General features: G+C 29.1%; 2 protein-coding genes across 2 annotated transcripts; both read right to left on the bottom strand.

Moving 5' to 3' along the window:
* Positions 1 to 234: 234 nt before the first annotated feature.
* LOC113367826 (nostrin-like) lies at positions 235 to 14,278 on the bottom strand. Its single transcript, XM_026609404.1, has 7 exons — positions 13,404 to 14,278; positions 4,897 to 4,982; positions 4,142 to 4,285; positions 3,997 to 4,065; positions 3,784 to 3,927; positions 1,689 to 1,929; positions 235 to 435 (listed from the first exon to the last, which is right to left on the bottom strand). The coding sequence occupies exons 1-7, from the start codon at positions 13,560 to 13,562 to the stop codon at positions 235 to 237; spliced, it is 1,044 nt and encodes a 347-aa protein (XP_026465189.1). The 5' UTR covers positions 13,563 to 14,278.
* On the bottom strand, positions 14,219 to 18,495 carry LOC113365667. Its single transcript, XM_026607185.1, has 4 exons — positions 18,100 to 18,495; positions 15,706 to 15,802; positions 15,556 to 15,627; positions 14,219 to 14,401 (listed from the first exon to the last, which is right to left on the bottom strand). Exons 1-4 carry the CDS (start codon positions 18,426 to 18,428, stop codon positions 14,219 to 14,221), a joined length of 681 nt encoding a protein of 226 aa, XP_026462970.1. The 5' UTR covers positions 18,429 to 18,495.
* Between the last annotated feature and the right edge of the window lie 190 nt (positions 18,496 to 18,685).

The raw sequence follows: 18,685 nt of genomic DNA, 5'->3' as shown, positions 1-18,685 counted from the left end.
CCAAGTAACTATAAAATTTAAGCGATCGAGAGCATTCGACTAATCTCGGTAAAGCTCGTGTTCGTATTTGACATATCTCGGCCGCGAAATTACCCTCGTATGCCCTCATATCATAGAACATCTTTTGACACATTTTATGCGCTCAACTTTATGCGTCCATGTATTGTATAAGGTCTATGGCCCTATTACGGCAGAATTGCCCCATTAGTCTTTCGACATAAATCTTCTATCTATTTACCTTCTGATGGCCTGAACGTGTTCCAACTCGACATCAGGATCGCACCTGGCGAGCGCCCTTTGAGTCTCCCTTTGCGCTCCCATCAGGGGAGCACATTGCTCCGACAATTCGCAATAAGTACCAATAGCTCCTTTGACTCTGATTACACGTTCTCGTTCCAGGGCTTCCAAAACGCGACAAGCTCTTGTAACTGAACTCTAGATAAAGAATAAATGCATTATTCACTTCCCGAAGGAGAAGTTTATGTTTTCATCAAAAAATCCGACTCGCTAATTTTATGTTTTCTCAACGTTTCAAGACATTTTAAATCGAATGAGACCAAATTTAAGGAAAAAGTATGTGTGTGTGTGTGAACAGATTTTTTGCCGTAAATCGATGTTTTCTCAAAAACGGATGGATCGATTTCAAAAATCTAAAAGCCATTTGATGTATCTCGATGAGGACTACAATTTCTCAGTCTTGTGAGATGATCGGCTGGGCCGTTTCTTTGTAAATCGCAGAAAAGTGAAAAATTTTTCGTCCACGTTTTAGACCGCAATTCTAAATCATTTCTGAAAATTCAAAAACCGTTCGAAAGATATTGATTGGGAATCGTGCTGATTAGTTTTTGGTAAAGATCGGCCGGGCCGTTTTCTTGTAATAAAGTTTTTTAAAAAAAAATTTCGACGATTTTTATGATTTTTTTTTTGACGATAGATACCATAGTCTTGTAGATCATACTAAAATATTACGGTCCTACAACAACTGTTTTAGCTTTAAAAATTCGTCAAAGTTTGCAGAAAATTAGTATCGTTTCTTTGACATTTGTCAAAATTAGAACTTTCATCGACGTTTGCTCAAAAACGTCTGAACCGATTTCATAAATTTAACAGCCATTTGATGTATCTCAATGAGGACTACAATTTGTCAGTTTTGTGAGACGATTTGCCGAGCCGTTTCTTTGTAATTTGAAAAAAAGTGTTAAACTTTTCGTCCACATTTAAGCTCATTCTACCGAATCGATTTTAAAAAATCGAAAACTGTTCGGAAGATATTAGTTGGGAATGGTACTGATTAGTTTTAGGTGAAAATCTACCGAGCCGTTTTCTTGTAATTAACTGTTGAAAAAAAAATTGAATCCGATTTTTATGGAACTTTTTTTGGCGATATATATCATGGTCTTATAGAACTTACTGAAATATTACGGCCTTTCGACAAGTAGTTTAATTTTAAAATATAATCAAATATTAAGAAAATGAGTAGTTTTTTTTGACGTTTGTTAAAAATAAAATTAGATGATTTACTTGGTATAACGTTAGAGTACTTGGTCTTGAACATAGTAAACCATTAAAGTCCTATGGAAACTGGTTCAATTATAAAAACTGGTGATTTTTGAAAATTTTCTATTAGAAAATACACCGAGTCAAAGTGTTCGTTCGTTTTCAATGATGTGTAATATGTATTTATTTACCTCCCAGTCCAATCGAGCCCTTTCAGCCCGAACACAAAGTGTATAGTATTCCACGTCAGCCTTTTTCACAGCCAATTCAGCCTTCTTTCTTTTCTGCTCGGTCCTGGCAGCATCTTTTTCAGATTGGTGGTTGTTTTGGTTATTGGCAGCCTGATTCTGGTGGTTTTGGTTTATTGGCTGAGGATGCATTTTGGCATGGTTGGAATGGTTCATTAGAGCTAGGCTTGGAGCCCTTGCTAACCTGTAAATAGACAATTGGATGAAGACAAATTTTTATTCAATTGTTATCTTTTATTACCTGGTAATAGACAATTGAATAAAAAAAAGAGTGCGCGTAAGGATCACACGCGAATGAAGTAAAACTTATTTGCTACTGTACAAAGTAGCAAATTTAAGTTAAGTAAAAATAAATACATCATATAACAATTTTGAATAATGTTTATTAGCAAAATGGTAACACTCGTGATGCACACATTTTTTAGTGTCGTCAATTATACACATTTATATAATGATAAATTATAAACTATATATTTATGATTGAATTAAAAATATGTATAATATTTACAAACAATGATGTAATCAAAGTCATACTTGAAATATGAGATGATCGGTTTAAAGTAATTGCCGATTAATAAATTCTATAATATTCGTTCACACAGTGAATTATGTTAAACAACGCCTAAACAAATATTGTTTTCGTAACTTCACTCATCATGTAATAGTTGTGTTTGATATATTCATTTACTGTTCGTATTTTTTCACTTTTTCGCTGACGATATAATCTCATTCCTTGAACTGCTGTAATGTCTGTCTTGCCTAAAAAATTGAAGCCATACTTTTATATTTGTTTTATTCTTCAGGCCCTGCCCATAGCTTGATCTATGAATCATTTTCTTTTTTATATGAAAGTTAATGCAATGATCATCGTCAATATTACGAGGTAATAAATTAACCATATTATTAACGTCAACAGGCACATTTATAATTTGTCCAAATATTCCAAATTGTCCATTTGCATGTCTCAATCGCCTAATTTGCATGAAACACAGCCTAGGTGAAATTAACCTTTCAGATACACTATCTAGTTTAGGTAAATAATTTGGTATAGGTGGAAATGCAAACCCGTTAAATTAATAACATAATTACTTATGTCATTGGTGTTGACATTAACATCTAAATTGATACCTCTGGCTCAAGATTTTCTAATAAATTGGCAGTAACCGATTATTTTCCTCCAGTTGTTTTGTTTGACTATGTAATCTTGATCTTTCAGAGTTTGTAAGAGGCTTTAAACCTGCATCAATATTTATAATTACTATTATAATAAATTAAAATAATTCTTCATAGCCATCATAAAAGAGAAACATGTAAACTTACGTTAAGTTTCCAATGAAGAAATATTGTTTTCACAATTTCACTTATCATGTAATTGTGTTTGTAGAACTTCATTATTGACTGCTTGATTGTATTGACTATTTTGCTGGTGATACATTTTCATTCTTTGAGCAACTGTAGTATCTGTCTTTTGTAAAAATATTTTCCATTTTAGTAATAACCTCAAAGGTATATAGTAACCTCGAAAAACTCGAATAATACAAATTACTTCAATAAACTTACATTTCTTACGCAGCGCAAATTTTTCCTTTGTTTCATCATTTATTTGCGATCATTTGCACTACAATTATTTATGGGCGATGGGATAAAATATATATTAATAGATCCTGACATTTTTATCAACTCAAAATTTATACTACTATTTAAGCTTAAAAAGTTTTGACATAACACCGGAAATTTGAACAATATGCTTCACGCTTTCGGTGACGTATGCACGTATAAAGCACGCTTTCGGTGACGCACGCACGTATAAAGTCACGCATCAGAATCGACTCGTATAGAAATCATATTATCGAGAGCGAATGACTCTCACTTCAGCTTGGCGTAACAATTTCCGTTGCATTTGTACGGATTTACACACATGTCGCGCCTAAAGAAGTTTTACTTCAAAACAATTTTTTATTCAATTGTTATCTTTTATTACTTGGTAATAGACAATTGGATGACGACAAATTTTTATTCAATTATTATCTTTTATTACCTGGCGTCGAGCGATGCATCCTGCAGCTTCTCGTTCTCCCTGGCAGCCTGGTGCGACTGTTTTTTGGCTTTGGCTTCGGCAGCTCTCCATTCCGACAATTGTCTCAGGGATTTATCACAGACCAATTCTGCAGATTTGCGAGTTCTACAAAAAAAAACCGAATTATATTTCCGAAATCAAACTGTAATTTTGAAATTATCTTTTATCCCTTACCTGTGCTGAGCATCTGCAAGTTGTCTCAGCGGCCTCACGATCTCTTCGCTTAGAGAATTTGAGAATTGCCTAAGGGAAAAATAAATCATCGTGATAATAAATGATTTTACAAGTGATTTTTTGAATTTGTGGGCATTTTTCTGACCTATGAACGTCTCCCCGGCCTTCCATATCGCTGGCCACGCCTCTGAGGGCTTGGGCGACTCCTCCACGACTGTCGCGACACGCACGGTTTAGTTTGGAACTAAGTTTGCATAATTGTTTTGCGTATGTCATCTCTGCTTCGGCCCTAAAAAAAGTAAATAGTTAATAAATTATTGAAAGTATTAAACCATAATACATAAAGAAAGAAAGCAGAGGGTCGGTATAGGAAAAAGTGTTCCTCAAGGCGATATGTTAGGGCCCAGGTTTTTAAATATTTTTTTAACTTAGGGATATCATAAGAGATATGGTTGTAGAAATTTACTTATCTATTTATTCATATAACTGTTTATCTCATCAGTTATTTATTGATATGATTTATTTATTTGCTCAACACACGCAAGATTCATAAGTTCTGTTCCTGCATTTATTCATAAAGTTCTTTTATGCATTATTTATTTTTTAGACTTCTTGTGTTTTTTATTATTTTATTAAATTATATTTTATATACTTTAATTTTACCTTAAATTATTTAACCACTTAATTTTTAAATTATTACAAATTAAATTATTTAAAAAAATAAATTAAATGTATTTAAGTATCCTAAAGCCCATGCAAGCGAAGCACGTTCTAGTACCTCATATTGCATGAAGCACAGGCGCATTTATTATTAAATATTTCATTAAGGAATTTAATATTAAATAAATTATCATTATTCTTATTGACATATATTATTATTAATATTTAATATTTCTTTACCTCTCTTGTAATATGGTTGCCAATTCTTTGTTGAGATCTTCACCGGATTTAATATAACGTCTGAGGTCCTCGTACCCATTTTGACCCTGAATAAAATACAAAAGAAATATTAATAATTGATATTATTGATTAATATTGGTATTAAATACAAAACCATAACAACATTTATAATTGGCAATCGAGCGAGCAAAACTTATATTTGAGATCAAACCAGTATATGTATTAATAATGTTTGTTAGTATTTGAATATTCAGGTTATTATAATTTGTTTAAAATATTGAAAATTAAAAACTTCACATCTTCTAATAATAACAAATTTTCAAATAATATAATATACAAATTGTGAATGAATATTTTGACTAAAAAATGAGGCACAATTGTATTTAAATATGAACTAATTTTTAAAATTGTTTTAATACCAATGGTTTAGTTTTAGAATTTTTTTCAATAAATACAGAATATAATACAAAATCGAGTATTAATTTAAAAAATTGAAGAGAAAATCTTGGACAATATTAAAATAATATACATATAGAGACATGTATAAGAAATTCCAAATGTCGCTTTGACCGATTTAGTGGCCATAAAATCATATTAATGTCCATTTTTTCGAACAACCGACATCCAATTAACAAAATAGGTGAAAACTATTTGAGACGAGAAAAAACTAAATTGGCCAGTGATGGTCAAGAACTCTACTCAATAAATAACTGATGGTAATAATAACGAATGATAAAAATACTATTTTCAAATAAAAACGTATTTTCTACACAATAATGCAGTACGAATGCCTACTAATACTTAATCTAAACTAATTTTTTTACATCGAAAAATGTACTAATGTTATATAAGAAAATATATCATTTTCAGCTATTTTTTCTAGTTAGTTTCAATATTTAAATCCATTTATTTAATATGAATTACAGTTTTTATTGTATATATTACTATTATTTTTTCAAATTGGTAAAATATTATTAATTGTTAACCAAACTAAGAGCAAGTGACATTAAAGAAAATTCCCGATTCAAAAAATCGTATTCACTTTTAAAATTTGCAATAGCACACACACATGCATTCTCCAATTTAAATGTCAAACGATTCAAATTGACTTGAAACGTCGGAAAAACATAAAATTAGCATATCGGATTTTCTGGCAAAAACATAAAAGTTTTCTTCATAAATTAAAATGGTTATAACTTTCATGATAAATTGTATTACAAATGTTGTATTTTTGTTTGTTGCTGATTGATTAATTAAACAAAAATTAATAAATCGATAGTGAAACATCGTTTGGCGACCACTGCTCCAGTTTCGAGTTGAAATATTAAATTGTACAAAGTTATGAATAAATATATGTATATGTATATATAAAAAAGTGAATTGTGCAATTTATATGTTAATATTTTCAACTTTTATTGCCATCTTTCTAAGAGAGATACAGTTAGAGGAATACGTTAGAAGTTAGATGGACACTGTCACTTTTACTTTATATATATATATATAAATATATATATATATATACATATATATATATATATATATATCAGAAATACCATACATTCACCTTGTAAAATATTATAGGCCTATGGAAAAGTGCACACATGCAAGATGAATGTTTTTGTTCTTAGACCGTATGTGTAAATTTGTGTCTGTTGTAAGTGTATTTGTGTAATTAATTAATGAATCCATATATAATGAAATTAATTAAGAGTTACCTCGCCGATTGCAAAATATCAAACAATGAGATATCAAAGTGACAAGGTTATGTTATGTTTTTAATATTGCAAACACCAGATTGAAATCTTTGCCAGTTTATATCATCTTCTTTATATTGTGCAATAATAATGCTTACAAATTAAACGTTATTATTGCAAAATTATTATTGCCAAATTATTTTAAAAACATGAGCAATTTTATGTTAATTACATTTTTGAATATTGTTTGTACTTGAACTTGTCAAGAGTTTAATAGGAGTTTTATTTAAAAAAAATTCTTTGAAAAACTTAAAAAAAACGTGCAAATTATTTCAAAAACACAAAAATCACAAATAATAAACATAAGGTAAGTGTAACAGCCGTATTTATAATGAAGAAGTATATTTTGTTCAAAAAATTAAACTTCAATATTATATACAGTTATGAAAAAAATTGACGTTTTGAAGGTTTCTGAACATTTTACTGGCATACCTCAGAAACTAAATGGATGTGTGTGCGTGTGTATTATAGGTCCGCATTTTTTCGTTCACGTTTTCGGGCGCACGGATCATCCGATTTGAATGGTTTAAAAAACATTCGATTCCTATTAATAGGGAGATTAGTTAAAAATCGAATTTTTGAGAGAACGGATCATCCGATAACTTCGTAATGACGGGGAAAAGTGGTTATTAGTTTTTGGCAAATGTAGGCGCAGCAGTTTCGGAGATACAGAGCTAATTGTGCAAAAAATGGCAGTTTTTGAGTGAACAAAGCGTCCGATTTGAATGATCTAATAAACTTTTTGCTTGTATTGATAAAACAATTGCTTTTGAGGATAAAAAAAATATTTTCCATAAAATATTTTTGTAATTTTGGATTAAAAATTCAAAAAATTACCCAGTCTAAGCACCACTCTGGTGCAAATGTTTACCCGAGTGCGGTTAGACTGTTTAAGTTCTGGACCATTTTTTCAATTTTGCGAAAACTATTGAAAAATGCGAAAATGCCGCCAAGCTAAGCACAGTATAAGTGAAAATGTCGCACAGAATTATTCGCAAATGCGTTTAGACTGTGACTATGCATGAGTACTTTTTCAATTTTGTGCAAATTAGGCAATTTTTTTTCTTTGAAATTGAATTCGAAATGAAATGACGATTGTTAACGTTCTTTCTGGAGAAAAATTGATTTATGATTAATGATTTACATTTGATTTGCTCAGATATAACAAGATAGCAAAAATCATGAAAGTTATAGTATTTGTAATAATATATTTGAGAACGTTTAAAATTTCTCGAATATTTCATTACGGCACGGGAAGTTCCAGCAATTTGCCTTATGGCACGATGCCATACACCACTAATTATTTTTCATATTATTTTTAAACTCAGACACGTATTTGACTTTCATTCAATAAAATAATATTAATTTCATTTGTCGAAACTAATTAACATGTTTGTCCAAAATTGAATAATCTGCAATAGTGTCTTTTATTATAGAGTCCTACAGCAACTTGGTATACTTATATATCATTCATAAATTAATATATTAAATAATATATCAAATATTCTTAAGTCGGAAAGTTGATACAACTTGCCTCAAGACAAAGCGTAACTTACACCTAGTTGACTGGGTACATTGATTACTAAATAGATTTTTCTAGAGCTTCATACTATTACTTTATTAAAGTCTTCTGAATTCTACCAAGAGTCAATTATTGTCACAACTTTATTCCAACTTTTTCAATGTCAATGCCATTTTTTTCTTGCATGTTTTTTCTTAATTAACGACCGAGCATGCCCCGGAGCAACTTGCAACACCAAACCAAACAAAATGTCAAGATCTAGAAATCTTTCATTCATTTCGTCTTTTTTTATATTTAGATCGAGTTATGCTAATTTCGTTTAGTGCTTCGAAATATTTGCACAATATTTAAAAGTGACGCCCACGACGGAATTTGTCATATTTCGAAAAAAAACTTTAGGCGAATTTGTTAGGAGGAGGCTATGAATTATTCTAAGCGTTTGTAGGCAAATTATGAAGTTATAGTGAGTAAAATTGGAATTGAATCGTTACACAATTCTATTTTTGGATGAAATTTAAATTCAAAATAGGTTTTTTAGTAGTATATTACTTATTTAAGGAGATTTTTTTGCATTCAGGTGTATCCTACGAAATAAATTGTACAAAAGTACCTTCAACTACGAATTATTTTTATTTTCACGATGTTCTGTTAATAATAACATGCGAAAGTATACTACTAAAATTTTTAATTTATTTTCTCAACCGGTTCTTCCTTTTTTTTGTAATATATTTATTAACTTCCCATAGGGTAAGTTATTATAGTAATCGCAAAAACGTCGAAAATGTAACTTTTTGCATATATTTACGTTTCAGACGTTTCTGAACATTTTGGCATACCTTAACAAAATTGATTTATATCTGTGTGTAGATACAATTTTTCGTCAACGATTTCGAGAGCATGGATCGACCGATTTGAATGATTAAAAAAACATTCGATTGCTATATATAGGGAGGCGTGCTGATTAATTTTTAGCAAAGACAGGTCTGGCCATTTTGAAGATACGGGGCAAAAAGTGCCAAAAATGGTAACTCGGTTTTTGAGAGAACGATTCAAAAAACATATTATTTGTATTGACAAAATGAGATGGAAAAAAGTGAAAAAAATGTCATTTGGCGGTCAAAAATGGTCATTACACATAAAATTAGCAGATATTTTATAGAGATATTATACAGATATAGGTATGAATTTTGTTTACATTTTTATTGCATTTTTTACGCGCTTCTATATTTTTCTCTAAAACAGCCACGCAACACGATTGCTTTGAAAAAAAGTTCGAAATTCTCAGAAAAATTCTATGTATAAAAAAAATCATATTTTTCAAAAAAGTCAAATTTTGAAAATTTTCAAATTTCTCAAAAATCTCATTTTTCTCAAAGTTTTCAAATAATTTTAAAGATTTTTTAAAAATTTTAAGTTTTGGTACAGAAAGCTGCAGCAATTTGCCTTAGGGCACGATGCCATGCACCAGATAGTTCAATCTACCGGTTACACGTGGAAGTCTCTGTATTACTAATTTTATTTTTAACTCTGAACAACATTTATACTCTTTCAGTTTAATTTTTCAAACTAAATTTAATTGTATTTTATAAATATGGCTGTTACATACGTCTTCTGTTAATTATTTGTGGTTTTTTGTACTTTTTAAATATTTTTATGCTTAATAAAAATTTTATGCCTAAGCATAAAATTTTTATGCTTAGGCATAAAAAATGAACTAAAGGGGCATTTGAAAAGCATCCTTAATTTATTAAATCTAATTTTTTTTTCTTTTTTAATTATTATATGCATGTATAAATATACATATATACACATATAAATTTACGAATGTGTATATGTATGTATATATACACATGTGTATTATAATCTCTCAGAACAATGGAACATCTAAAGTGAATTAATTCCCAATAGTACCAGTAACTACTAGTAGTAGGTTTTATTCAGGTCAAGCTCAGTTCGAAACACTTAAAAAGAATTACAGGGCACTAAATCACCTTTGAAAACACAGTTATTTATTCACTATTCAGCATCTGTTTCACTATCATTACGACTATTTTTATTAGTGTATTTAGTGTATTTACAAAATCATTCGTTTCGAGATTATAACGACATTTGTTGCAAAATCGACGCAATAGATATATAAATATATAATTTGGAACTGATACATGGACAAGGTTTTGAAATAATTGTAAAAAATTTGCCTCGTTATAATTCTATAATGTTACTACATATACTATATATTATAAAACTATATATTATAAAATTGCTATTTTAAATTACTTTGTTCCATGGCTGTGGTCATTGCGATTTTTACATTTAAGCCTAACGTAATTTTTTTTTAATATGTGGACGGTCGTCTTTACACCATTTTTTTTGTTTATATGTATATGTACATATTTATTTAAATGTTTTAATTTTGTCAGTCTACAAAACCGTTATTACGAAACCAGAAAATTTAATTATTATTCCGTACAAATTCCGACGTGTGCCCGTTCTGTTGTTTATGAATTAAATCTGTGCCATACCGGTATTATATAGTAGTTTAGTCGTTGACCAGAAGTTGACCACTTTTTGACCACTTTTTGACCACTTCTAGACCATCATCATCATCGTGATAATTAATGACCTTTCTTACTGTACATTTTTTATAATTAACATGACATATAATATAATGGTACAGTTATTTTTATTTGCATATAATTAAATTAATAATTCTAATACATTGTCCGATATATTGTCATCATCTCAATCTGTGATATCCTATGTCACTTATATATGGTAACATGATTTTATGCTCCATGATGCAATTCTGCCATAACAGAGCTCATACAATAGCGTTGTCAAGGCAACGCTATCTTAAACTTGTTCTTGATTGTGAAAATTGTGAAAATGTCTGTCGATTTGCTGTGCGATCTGGCGTATTTTACATATAAACCAGCAAGGAAGAATGTTATGATATAGAATCTCCGATGATGCGGTTATCATAAGATTGCACAGCAAATAGTTAGACATTTTCACAAATTTCACTACCAATAAACAAGCATAAGAGAGCGTTACCATGGCAATGCTATTGTATGAGATCTGCTTTGACAGAATTGCCCCATAAATTTCATCATGAAGCATAAAAACATGCTATCGTAACCGTATATGTTATGGTAGAAATGCCCCATTAATAATAGGATTTGCACTTTTCAATTATTCCCATTTTTTAGTTTTTCTTTTTCCATTATTTTTAGTTTAGTACTAAATTTCGGTTCAAAAAACATATTTTTATTTAAAATTGTTAAGTGTCATGCTGTTAACCCAATGATTACTGATTGACGACACACATTAAGTGTCGAAACGTTTAATCAGTAACGAAAATATTTTTTTTTAACTTATTTTTTATTTCGACAAATGAGCTGATATATATATATGTATATATTATATTCTAATTATCATTTCAAACCTTATCTCGACGTTTGCCGATAAGAAAGCTATGAATAAATAAAAAAGTACTTAATTTAAATGTAAAAACCATATTGGCTGTTGACAAACACACAAACACACACACACACAAACACTCATTTGAACAAACACGTTCAATGCACGAACAAGAGACGTCTAGAGAATACGAAACGTCATAAAAAATAACGAAAGATTTCTTTTTAAAAGGGAAATTAGACTTTCTTTCGATGGACGATGTGACGGAATTTATAAATAAACATATAAGTTAGCGAATAGATAAATTATAAATAAATATATATATATATATATATATATATATATATATATATATATAGGGTGGCTCTTAATATGCATGTTTTCAAATTTCCTTGCTCCCAGGGCCTCAAATGCTTCAAAATTAAAAAAAAAAATCTCTGATAGTTTTAGCTCTCAATATTAACTCTAAGATAGTCCGCACCAAAATTTCTTGGTTCTTTTTTTCTAAGTAAATACTTTTTCATAAAATATATCAAATTTTTGTTTGTGTATCAAGTTCACTTGATTTTGCTCGTTGAATTGTTTTTTCAACTACTGAAGATCAGAAAAATTTGAAAAACAGTTGAAAATGACGCAACATGGGCGTAAATACAATTTGGGGTTGATTATTGAGAGAAGGGCAATGGTGCAAAATCTCAAATTTTTTATTTAAATATTAGATGTTATAATGTTTTTACTGTATTTGTTTCGTTTGATTCTGCTCGTTCAATTTTTTTCTTTACTTTGAACTTGTACGTTGAAAATGATTCAGCATAGACGTAAATACAACTTGGGGATGATTGGAGACGTAAGGGCAGGGGTACAAAATTTGAAATTAATTAATTTAAAACTAAATATTATATAGCTTATAATGTGTTGATATAATTTGTTAATTTTAGTTCAATTTAATTTTTTCCGTACTAAATGCCTTAACATTATTTTAGGGATGATTTGGGGCAAAATGATGGTAGTAATTTTTATGAATATCAGTGATTTTATAATATTATTATCAAAGATTATTTTGTTTTTTTGTTCTGACTTCAATACAGGCTTTTTTTCTGCACTATATACCTATCTTCACGAAGCATCTCATATTAGGGCGGTCCGGCCGTCATGGGGTACTGATTTTAGTAGACATTTTCGAATTTTTGGTGTAATTTTGATGGTACAAATTAGTATAAACTCGAATTAATCAATATCCGTTTAATTATATTTATTTTCTTCTAAAACAAAAAGTGTTTGGTAGTTCAATATTAAAGCTAGCAGCGCCACGTGTTTTTTTTAAACGGCACGTAGTACAAATTTTTTTTTTGTGGTACAAATTAGTACAAAATAAGTACTAAAAAATAATACAACAGGTCCGGATCGATTTTGCTAATTTGGTCTTGCTAAGAGAAGGAAGAAAGGTAGTGCGGACTACCTTAAAGTTAATATTAAGAGCTCTGATTTACAGAGAATTTTTTTATTGCAAATTTTGAAAGCACTTGAGCCCGTGGAAGCAAAGAATTCGAAAATATCCATTATGATGACCACCTTAAATTATATATATGTGAAAATAAAAAAAATTAAAATTCAAGGAATTATATCCGTAAAATAAGTTATCCGTAATAAACATGCTTGTTAAAATAAATTTTAAGCTCTTCCATAAATTTAAGAAAATCTTCAGCAAAAAACTTCAAGCTCAAACCATAAAATCTACAATCACGTATAAGGCTAAGTTAATTTTCAAAACCATGCTCAACATCTACACACACACATCAACAAAATCTCACTTGCGCCTTTGCAGCATCGGCCGCCTCAAATTTCTCCCTATTAGCATTGAAAAAATCCTCATTCTTTACCAAAGCACGACATCCAACATCAGATGATGCTCCATCGGCAACATCAACATCCATTTCCGCCAAAGTCCTTTTTCTCATGACATCATTCATCCTGCTCGAAACCAATTTGTCCAATTTTCGCTTCTCGTCCTCGAGGAATCCTTTGAAACCGCGCCAAGCCTTTGAGATCTTCACGGATTTTGACCGAGAAATGTGGTTAGGTTCGCGGATTTTGATTCTTTCTTGCCAGTATTCGTAACTGTCACGATTATCCTTAAACTTATCCACTTCATCTGGGGTTGATGTGGATAGGTTTAGGGATACTTCGCTGAAGTCTGAAGGAGTTGGTAAGGGATCGAGGTAAGGTAGACTGATGTTATCAACTTTTTTGTCTAAAGATTTATCCACAATCTCAACACTTGGTTTTGAAGGCACATCAGCATGGCTTTCTTCTAGTTTTTCAATTTTATCTAAACATTCAACAATACCCAAACTGCTACCACTTGATAAAACATCATTATCCAAACTATTCTGGCCCAACTCCAATTTTGCACTACTTGCATCATTTTTATCAGAGATTTCTTGATAAAAGTGTTCAACCCTTTCATGTGTACAACTATTAGATTTAACTGGAAGACTTTTTTCTAAGGTGGATGTAACATTATCATGGTCAATATTATTATCATCTATATTATTACTATCAGTTCCTTTCGTTTTCGGAGGCACTTCAGGTACTAAATTTTGGTCATTCAGTTTTATTTCAGGCACTAAATTATTATCATCTTTGGTGTTCTGTTCCGCGTACTTCTTGAGTTTACTAAATGCATTCTGACAGTTTTTAGTGTTATTAATAGCATTGTGTTTTTATCTATTTTTCCCACCGGTTTGGCTTTACCAGGTACATCATAAACTGCATCGATTTCACACGATGGTGTCCTTTGCAGAAAAACCTTAAATTTGTAAATCGAATATTAAAATTGTTTTGATGCTGTTAAGCCGGCCACAGACGTAACTGTTTGTCGGGTTTTATAAACCGGTTTTTTGGCAAAAATTATGAAATCCGAAAACCGGTTTTTTAGTGAAAAAAGTCGGTTTTCACTGTATAAATGAAAAATGACAAATATAGCCAAATATAAAAGATAGATGAAAGCGTTTTGATTCTTGAAATAATATCGGTTCAATAGCATTTGATATCTTGTCAGTCTGCAATGGTTCCCAGAAAGGTTTTGTATATATTAATTTAGATTTTTATACCAGTGTATGTATTAATTTAAATCAGTGTGACTTCTTCTTGAAGAAGTAACTTCCTCTACTCAAACTTTAAAAAAAAGAGCTTTAAACCCTAGAATCCACAAATTAAATAACAAATAATTTTTAGAATTATTATATCAGGCTTTAAAAACAATTAAGCATAATTTGGTCGCAAGTATGAGAGTATTTGCTATTTCAGAAAATTTTGTGAGTAATTAAAGGACATGTCTAAGTAGCAATTTGATAGACGTACTCAGTTTTTTTAAATCATATTTTATTAAACAAAAAATAATTAGAATGTTTAAAATTAATTAATTATAATTGCTCAGAACAGACAATACTCGAGTTTAGCTTAATTGTTTTTAAAACTACAATTGATATTAGCAAGTATGTATCTAATATTTTTTTATTTTATTTTAATTTAATGATTTTTTTTATTTAAAAACGTATTATTTTTATCTATTCGAAAACTTTCCTTTCACTATCATAAAAATATTTTCATTCTTATATGTGAAAATGATGCATAAATAACGAATAATTATTTTCAAAGTTATTTAATCAAGGCTAACTATTATTTTTTAGTTTAACTAATTAAAATTAAAATAATTTTGTTTACTATCTATAAAATTGAACAATAAATAAATTCAGTCAAATTCTGTTCTAAATTACACTAAATTTGCGTATAAATTACAGAATATTCGAAATAAAATATTTATTTTTTATATAAAATTCGAAAACCGGTTAAAACCGGTTTTTAGTAAAATTAAAATTCGAAAACCGGTTTTCTGAAATATTTATTTTTTATACAGTTACGTCTGTGGCCGACTTTATTTTGAATTTATTTTATTATCACCTTTAGTTCCGATTTGTGAAGGTTTTGTGCAGATTTACTTCTCTTGCATCTCAAAGGTTTCGGTTTAACGATCTGGTGGAGATATTTTGGGAAAGTTAGATAAAGTTAGCAAAATGAGGGTTCAGAAGTTTTACTTCATTTATTTCTGACCTGATAATGAAGTTCCTCTCCGCTCGTCTTTATGGTTAAGGGTTGGAATTTGCTGTCTGCCAAATTGGCATACGAAAGTTCCATTGTTTGTTCATTCCTTTTTTGAAAATTCATTATTTTATAAAAATATATATTAGTAATTTCTGACACAATCACAAGATCTAAAATCTAATTTTTCGCAAATTTGAAACTTCAAACAAGCACGAATTTAAATTTAAATTATATATGAATCAGAAAATTTTTATTTGACATTTTTTGAGTGACATAAATATGTGTGTGAATTTGTGATTATGTGATTAAAAAAATTTGTGAATAAATTTATGATTGTAATTGTGATTTGTAATTTTATGAATTTGTGTTTATAATTGTGATCTGTGATTTTATGAATTTGTAAATTTGTGATTTTATAAATTTGTACATTTGTGATTGTGATTTATGATTGTAATCGTGATTTGTGATTTTATGAATTTGTAAAATGTACAAATTTACAAAATCACAAACCACAATTACGATCATAAATCACAATTACAAATTCATAAAATCATAAATCACAATTACAATCACAAATCATAATCATAAAAGTGATAATGATTTATGATTGTAATTTTGATTTGTGATTTTATAAATTTATAAATTTGTGATTGTGATTTGGGATTTTATGAATTTGTAAATTTGTGATTGTGATTTGTGATTTTATGAACTTGTAAATTTCTAATTTGTGATTGTAATTGTGGTTTGTGATTTTATGACTTTGTAAATTTGTGATTGTGATTTATGATTGTAATTGTGATCTTTGATTTTATGAACTTGTAAATTTGTGGTTTATGATTGTAATTGTGATCTGAGATGTGATTGTGATTTATAGTTGTGATTTATGATTGTAATTGTCATTTATGATTCTATGAATGAAAATCACAAATCATATTTACAATCATAAATCAGAATCACAAACTTACATAAAATCACAGATCGCAATTACAATCATAAATCAAAAATTTACAAATTCATAAAATCACAAATCATAATTACAATTATAAATCACAATCGCAAACTTACAAAGTCAAAGATCATAATTACAATCACAAATCATAATCACAAATTTACAAATTCATAAAATCACAAATCACGGTTACAATCATAAACCATAAATTTACAAAGTCATAAAATCATAAATCACAATTACAATAATAAATCACAAATTTACAAATTCATAAAATCCCAAATCACAATTACAATCATAAATCACAATCGCAAATTCATAAAATCACAAGTCACAATTACAATCATAAATCACAGTCGTAAATTTACAAATTCATAAAATTACAAATCACAATTAAAATCATAAATCACAAATTTACAAGTTCAAAAAATCACAAATCACAATTACAATCAAAAATCACAATCACAAATTTACAAATTCATAAAATTGCAGATCACAATTACAATAATAAAATCACAAAGCACAATTACAATCAAAAATCACAATCACAAATTTACAAGTCATAAAATTACAGATCACAATTACATAATAAAATCACAAAGCACATACAATCAAAAATCACAATCACAAATTTACAAAGTCATAAAATTACAGATCACAATACAATAATAAAATCACAAAGCACAATTACAATCATAAATCACAATCACATATTTACAAATTTACAAAATCACAAAAAATATTTTTAATCATAAATCACAATCACAAATTGTGAATTTGTTATTGTGTGATTGTATGATTACGTGAATTTATGAATTTGCGGTAGAGTGAATTTTTGATTGTATCACAGTTTGTGAATTTGTGATTTTATCAATACGTGATTTATGAATTTCTAAATTCATGATTGTATAATTTGTGTTTTTTTATTTTGTGCAAATTTTTAATTGCATCAACGTTTGTGATTTTCGGATTGCATAATTTTTTGAATTTGTCAATTCATAAAAATTGTGTACTTGTGTATTTTCGATTTGTACAATTGTAAATTTGTGGTTCTATGATTTGTGATTGCTTTATTAATGTTATTTTATAAATATGCTATTATTTTGTGATTTGGTTAATTCGGAGATTATTTAGTTTGTGACTTAATTGAAATTTAACTAAAAAAATTGTGACCAAAATTGTGCTTGTGTGAATTTTGTATTTATTACTTCAATAATTTATAAAACTGTGATTTGTGAACATGTGAGTGTGTCAGAAATTAATGTAAAATTAGCGTTTATTACTTGGCAATTTGCTATTTAATGTATAAGACTTAAGATTGTTTTCTTATCTTACTAAAAATAATTTTAGGCGAGTGGGCGATTTGATAAGATAATTATCTTACTTTAGATAAGAAAACAATCTTATCCAAAATCTATATGTCATTATAGCAAACTTATTATTATTATTATTACCTATTAATTTTATTCCTCTTCCTCGGCACCGCGTAAAGGGCATCAATATCAAAATCCAGTGGCGTCCAAACAGCCTGAAACTGATCCTCGACCACAACAGGGTTTACAGAATAGAACCCTTCGTTGGAGGGCGACTTCGCCAATAATTTTTTGGCCACAACTTTGGGTTTTTCAAAAATATGCCCTATAGGCTCAGCCGATTTCGACTTTTCGACGCCTTTTTTCACGAATCCATTGTTTTCGGGTTCTTGACGGTTCGGGGGCGGTTTTCCCTTTGAGAATATCGAAAGGGGGTTCCATGGTTCTAGAGTTTCGCGGATTTTTTTCATTGTAATTGTAATAGATTTAGAAGCACTTGGGTTTTATGATATCACTGATGAAAAATGACAAGTTTGTTTTTGGAGGTTTTGGGGATATTTCATTTTCTGCAGGGTAATACACTTGTTTTAATATATATATATATATATATATATATAAATATATATATATATATATATATATGATAAATATATTTTTCCAATAATACGATAACCACATAATTTTCCAAGTCGTTGAACACTAGAAGTACTTTCACTTAATTTTAATA

Source organism: Ctenocephalides felis, unplaced genomic scaffold, assembly GCF_003426905.1.
Source record: "Ctenocephalides felis isolate EL2017-DRISC unplaced genomic scaffold, ASM342690v1 CF-g0.4_SCAFFOLD_01170, whole genome shotgun sequence".
Classification (NCBI taxonomy): domain Eukaryota; kingdom Metazoa; phylum Arthropoda; class Insecta; order Siphonaptera; family Pulicidae; genus Ctenocephalides; species Ctenocephalides felis.
The sequence above is the reverse complement of the archived record's forward strand: the minus strand, read 5'-3'. Positions and strand labels throughout refer to the sequence as shown.

Bases quoted from the DNA above. Each gene is read 5' to 3' on its own strand.
- LOC113367826 (XM_026609404.1), bottom strand. From the start codon at position 13,562: ATGAATGATGTCATGAGAAAAAGGACTTTGGCGGAAATGGATGTTGAT. The intron at 4,983-13,403 runs GTGAGATTTTGT...TATTTTATTCAG, and splicing joins CCGATGCTGCAAAGGCGCAA to GGTCAAAATGGGTACGAGGA. The intron at 436-1,688 runs GTAAATAAATAC...TTCTTTATCTAG, and splicing joins GGGCTCGATTGGACTGGGAG to AGTTCAGTTACAAGAGCTTG.
- LOC113365667 (XM_026607185.1), bottom strand. From the start codon at position 18,428: ATGAAAAAAATCCGCGAAACTCTAGAACCATGGAACCCCCTTTCGATA. The intron at 15,803-18,099 runs GTAATAATAATA...TTTTCAAAAAAG, and splicing joins AAGAGGAATAAAATTAATAG to GAATGAACAAACAATGGAAC. The intron at 15,628-15,705 runs GTCAGAAATAAA...TATCTCCACCAG, and splicing joins GAGAGGAACTTCATTATCAG to ATCGTTAAACCGAAACCTTT.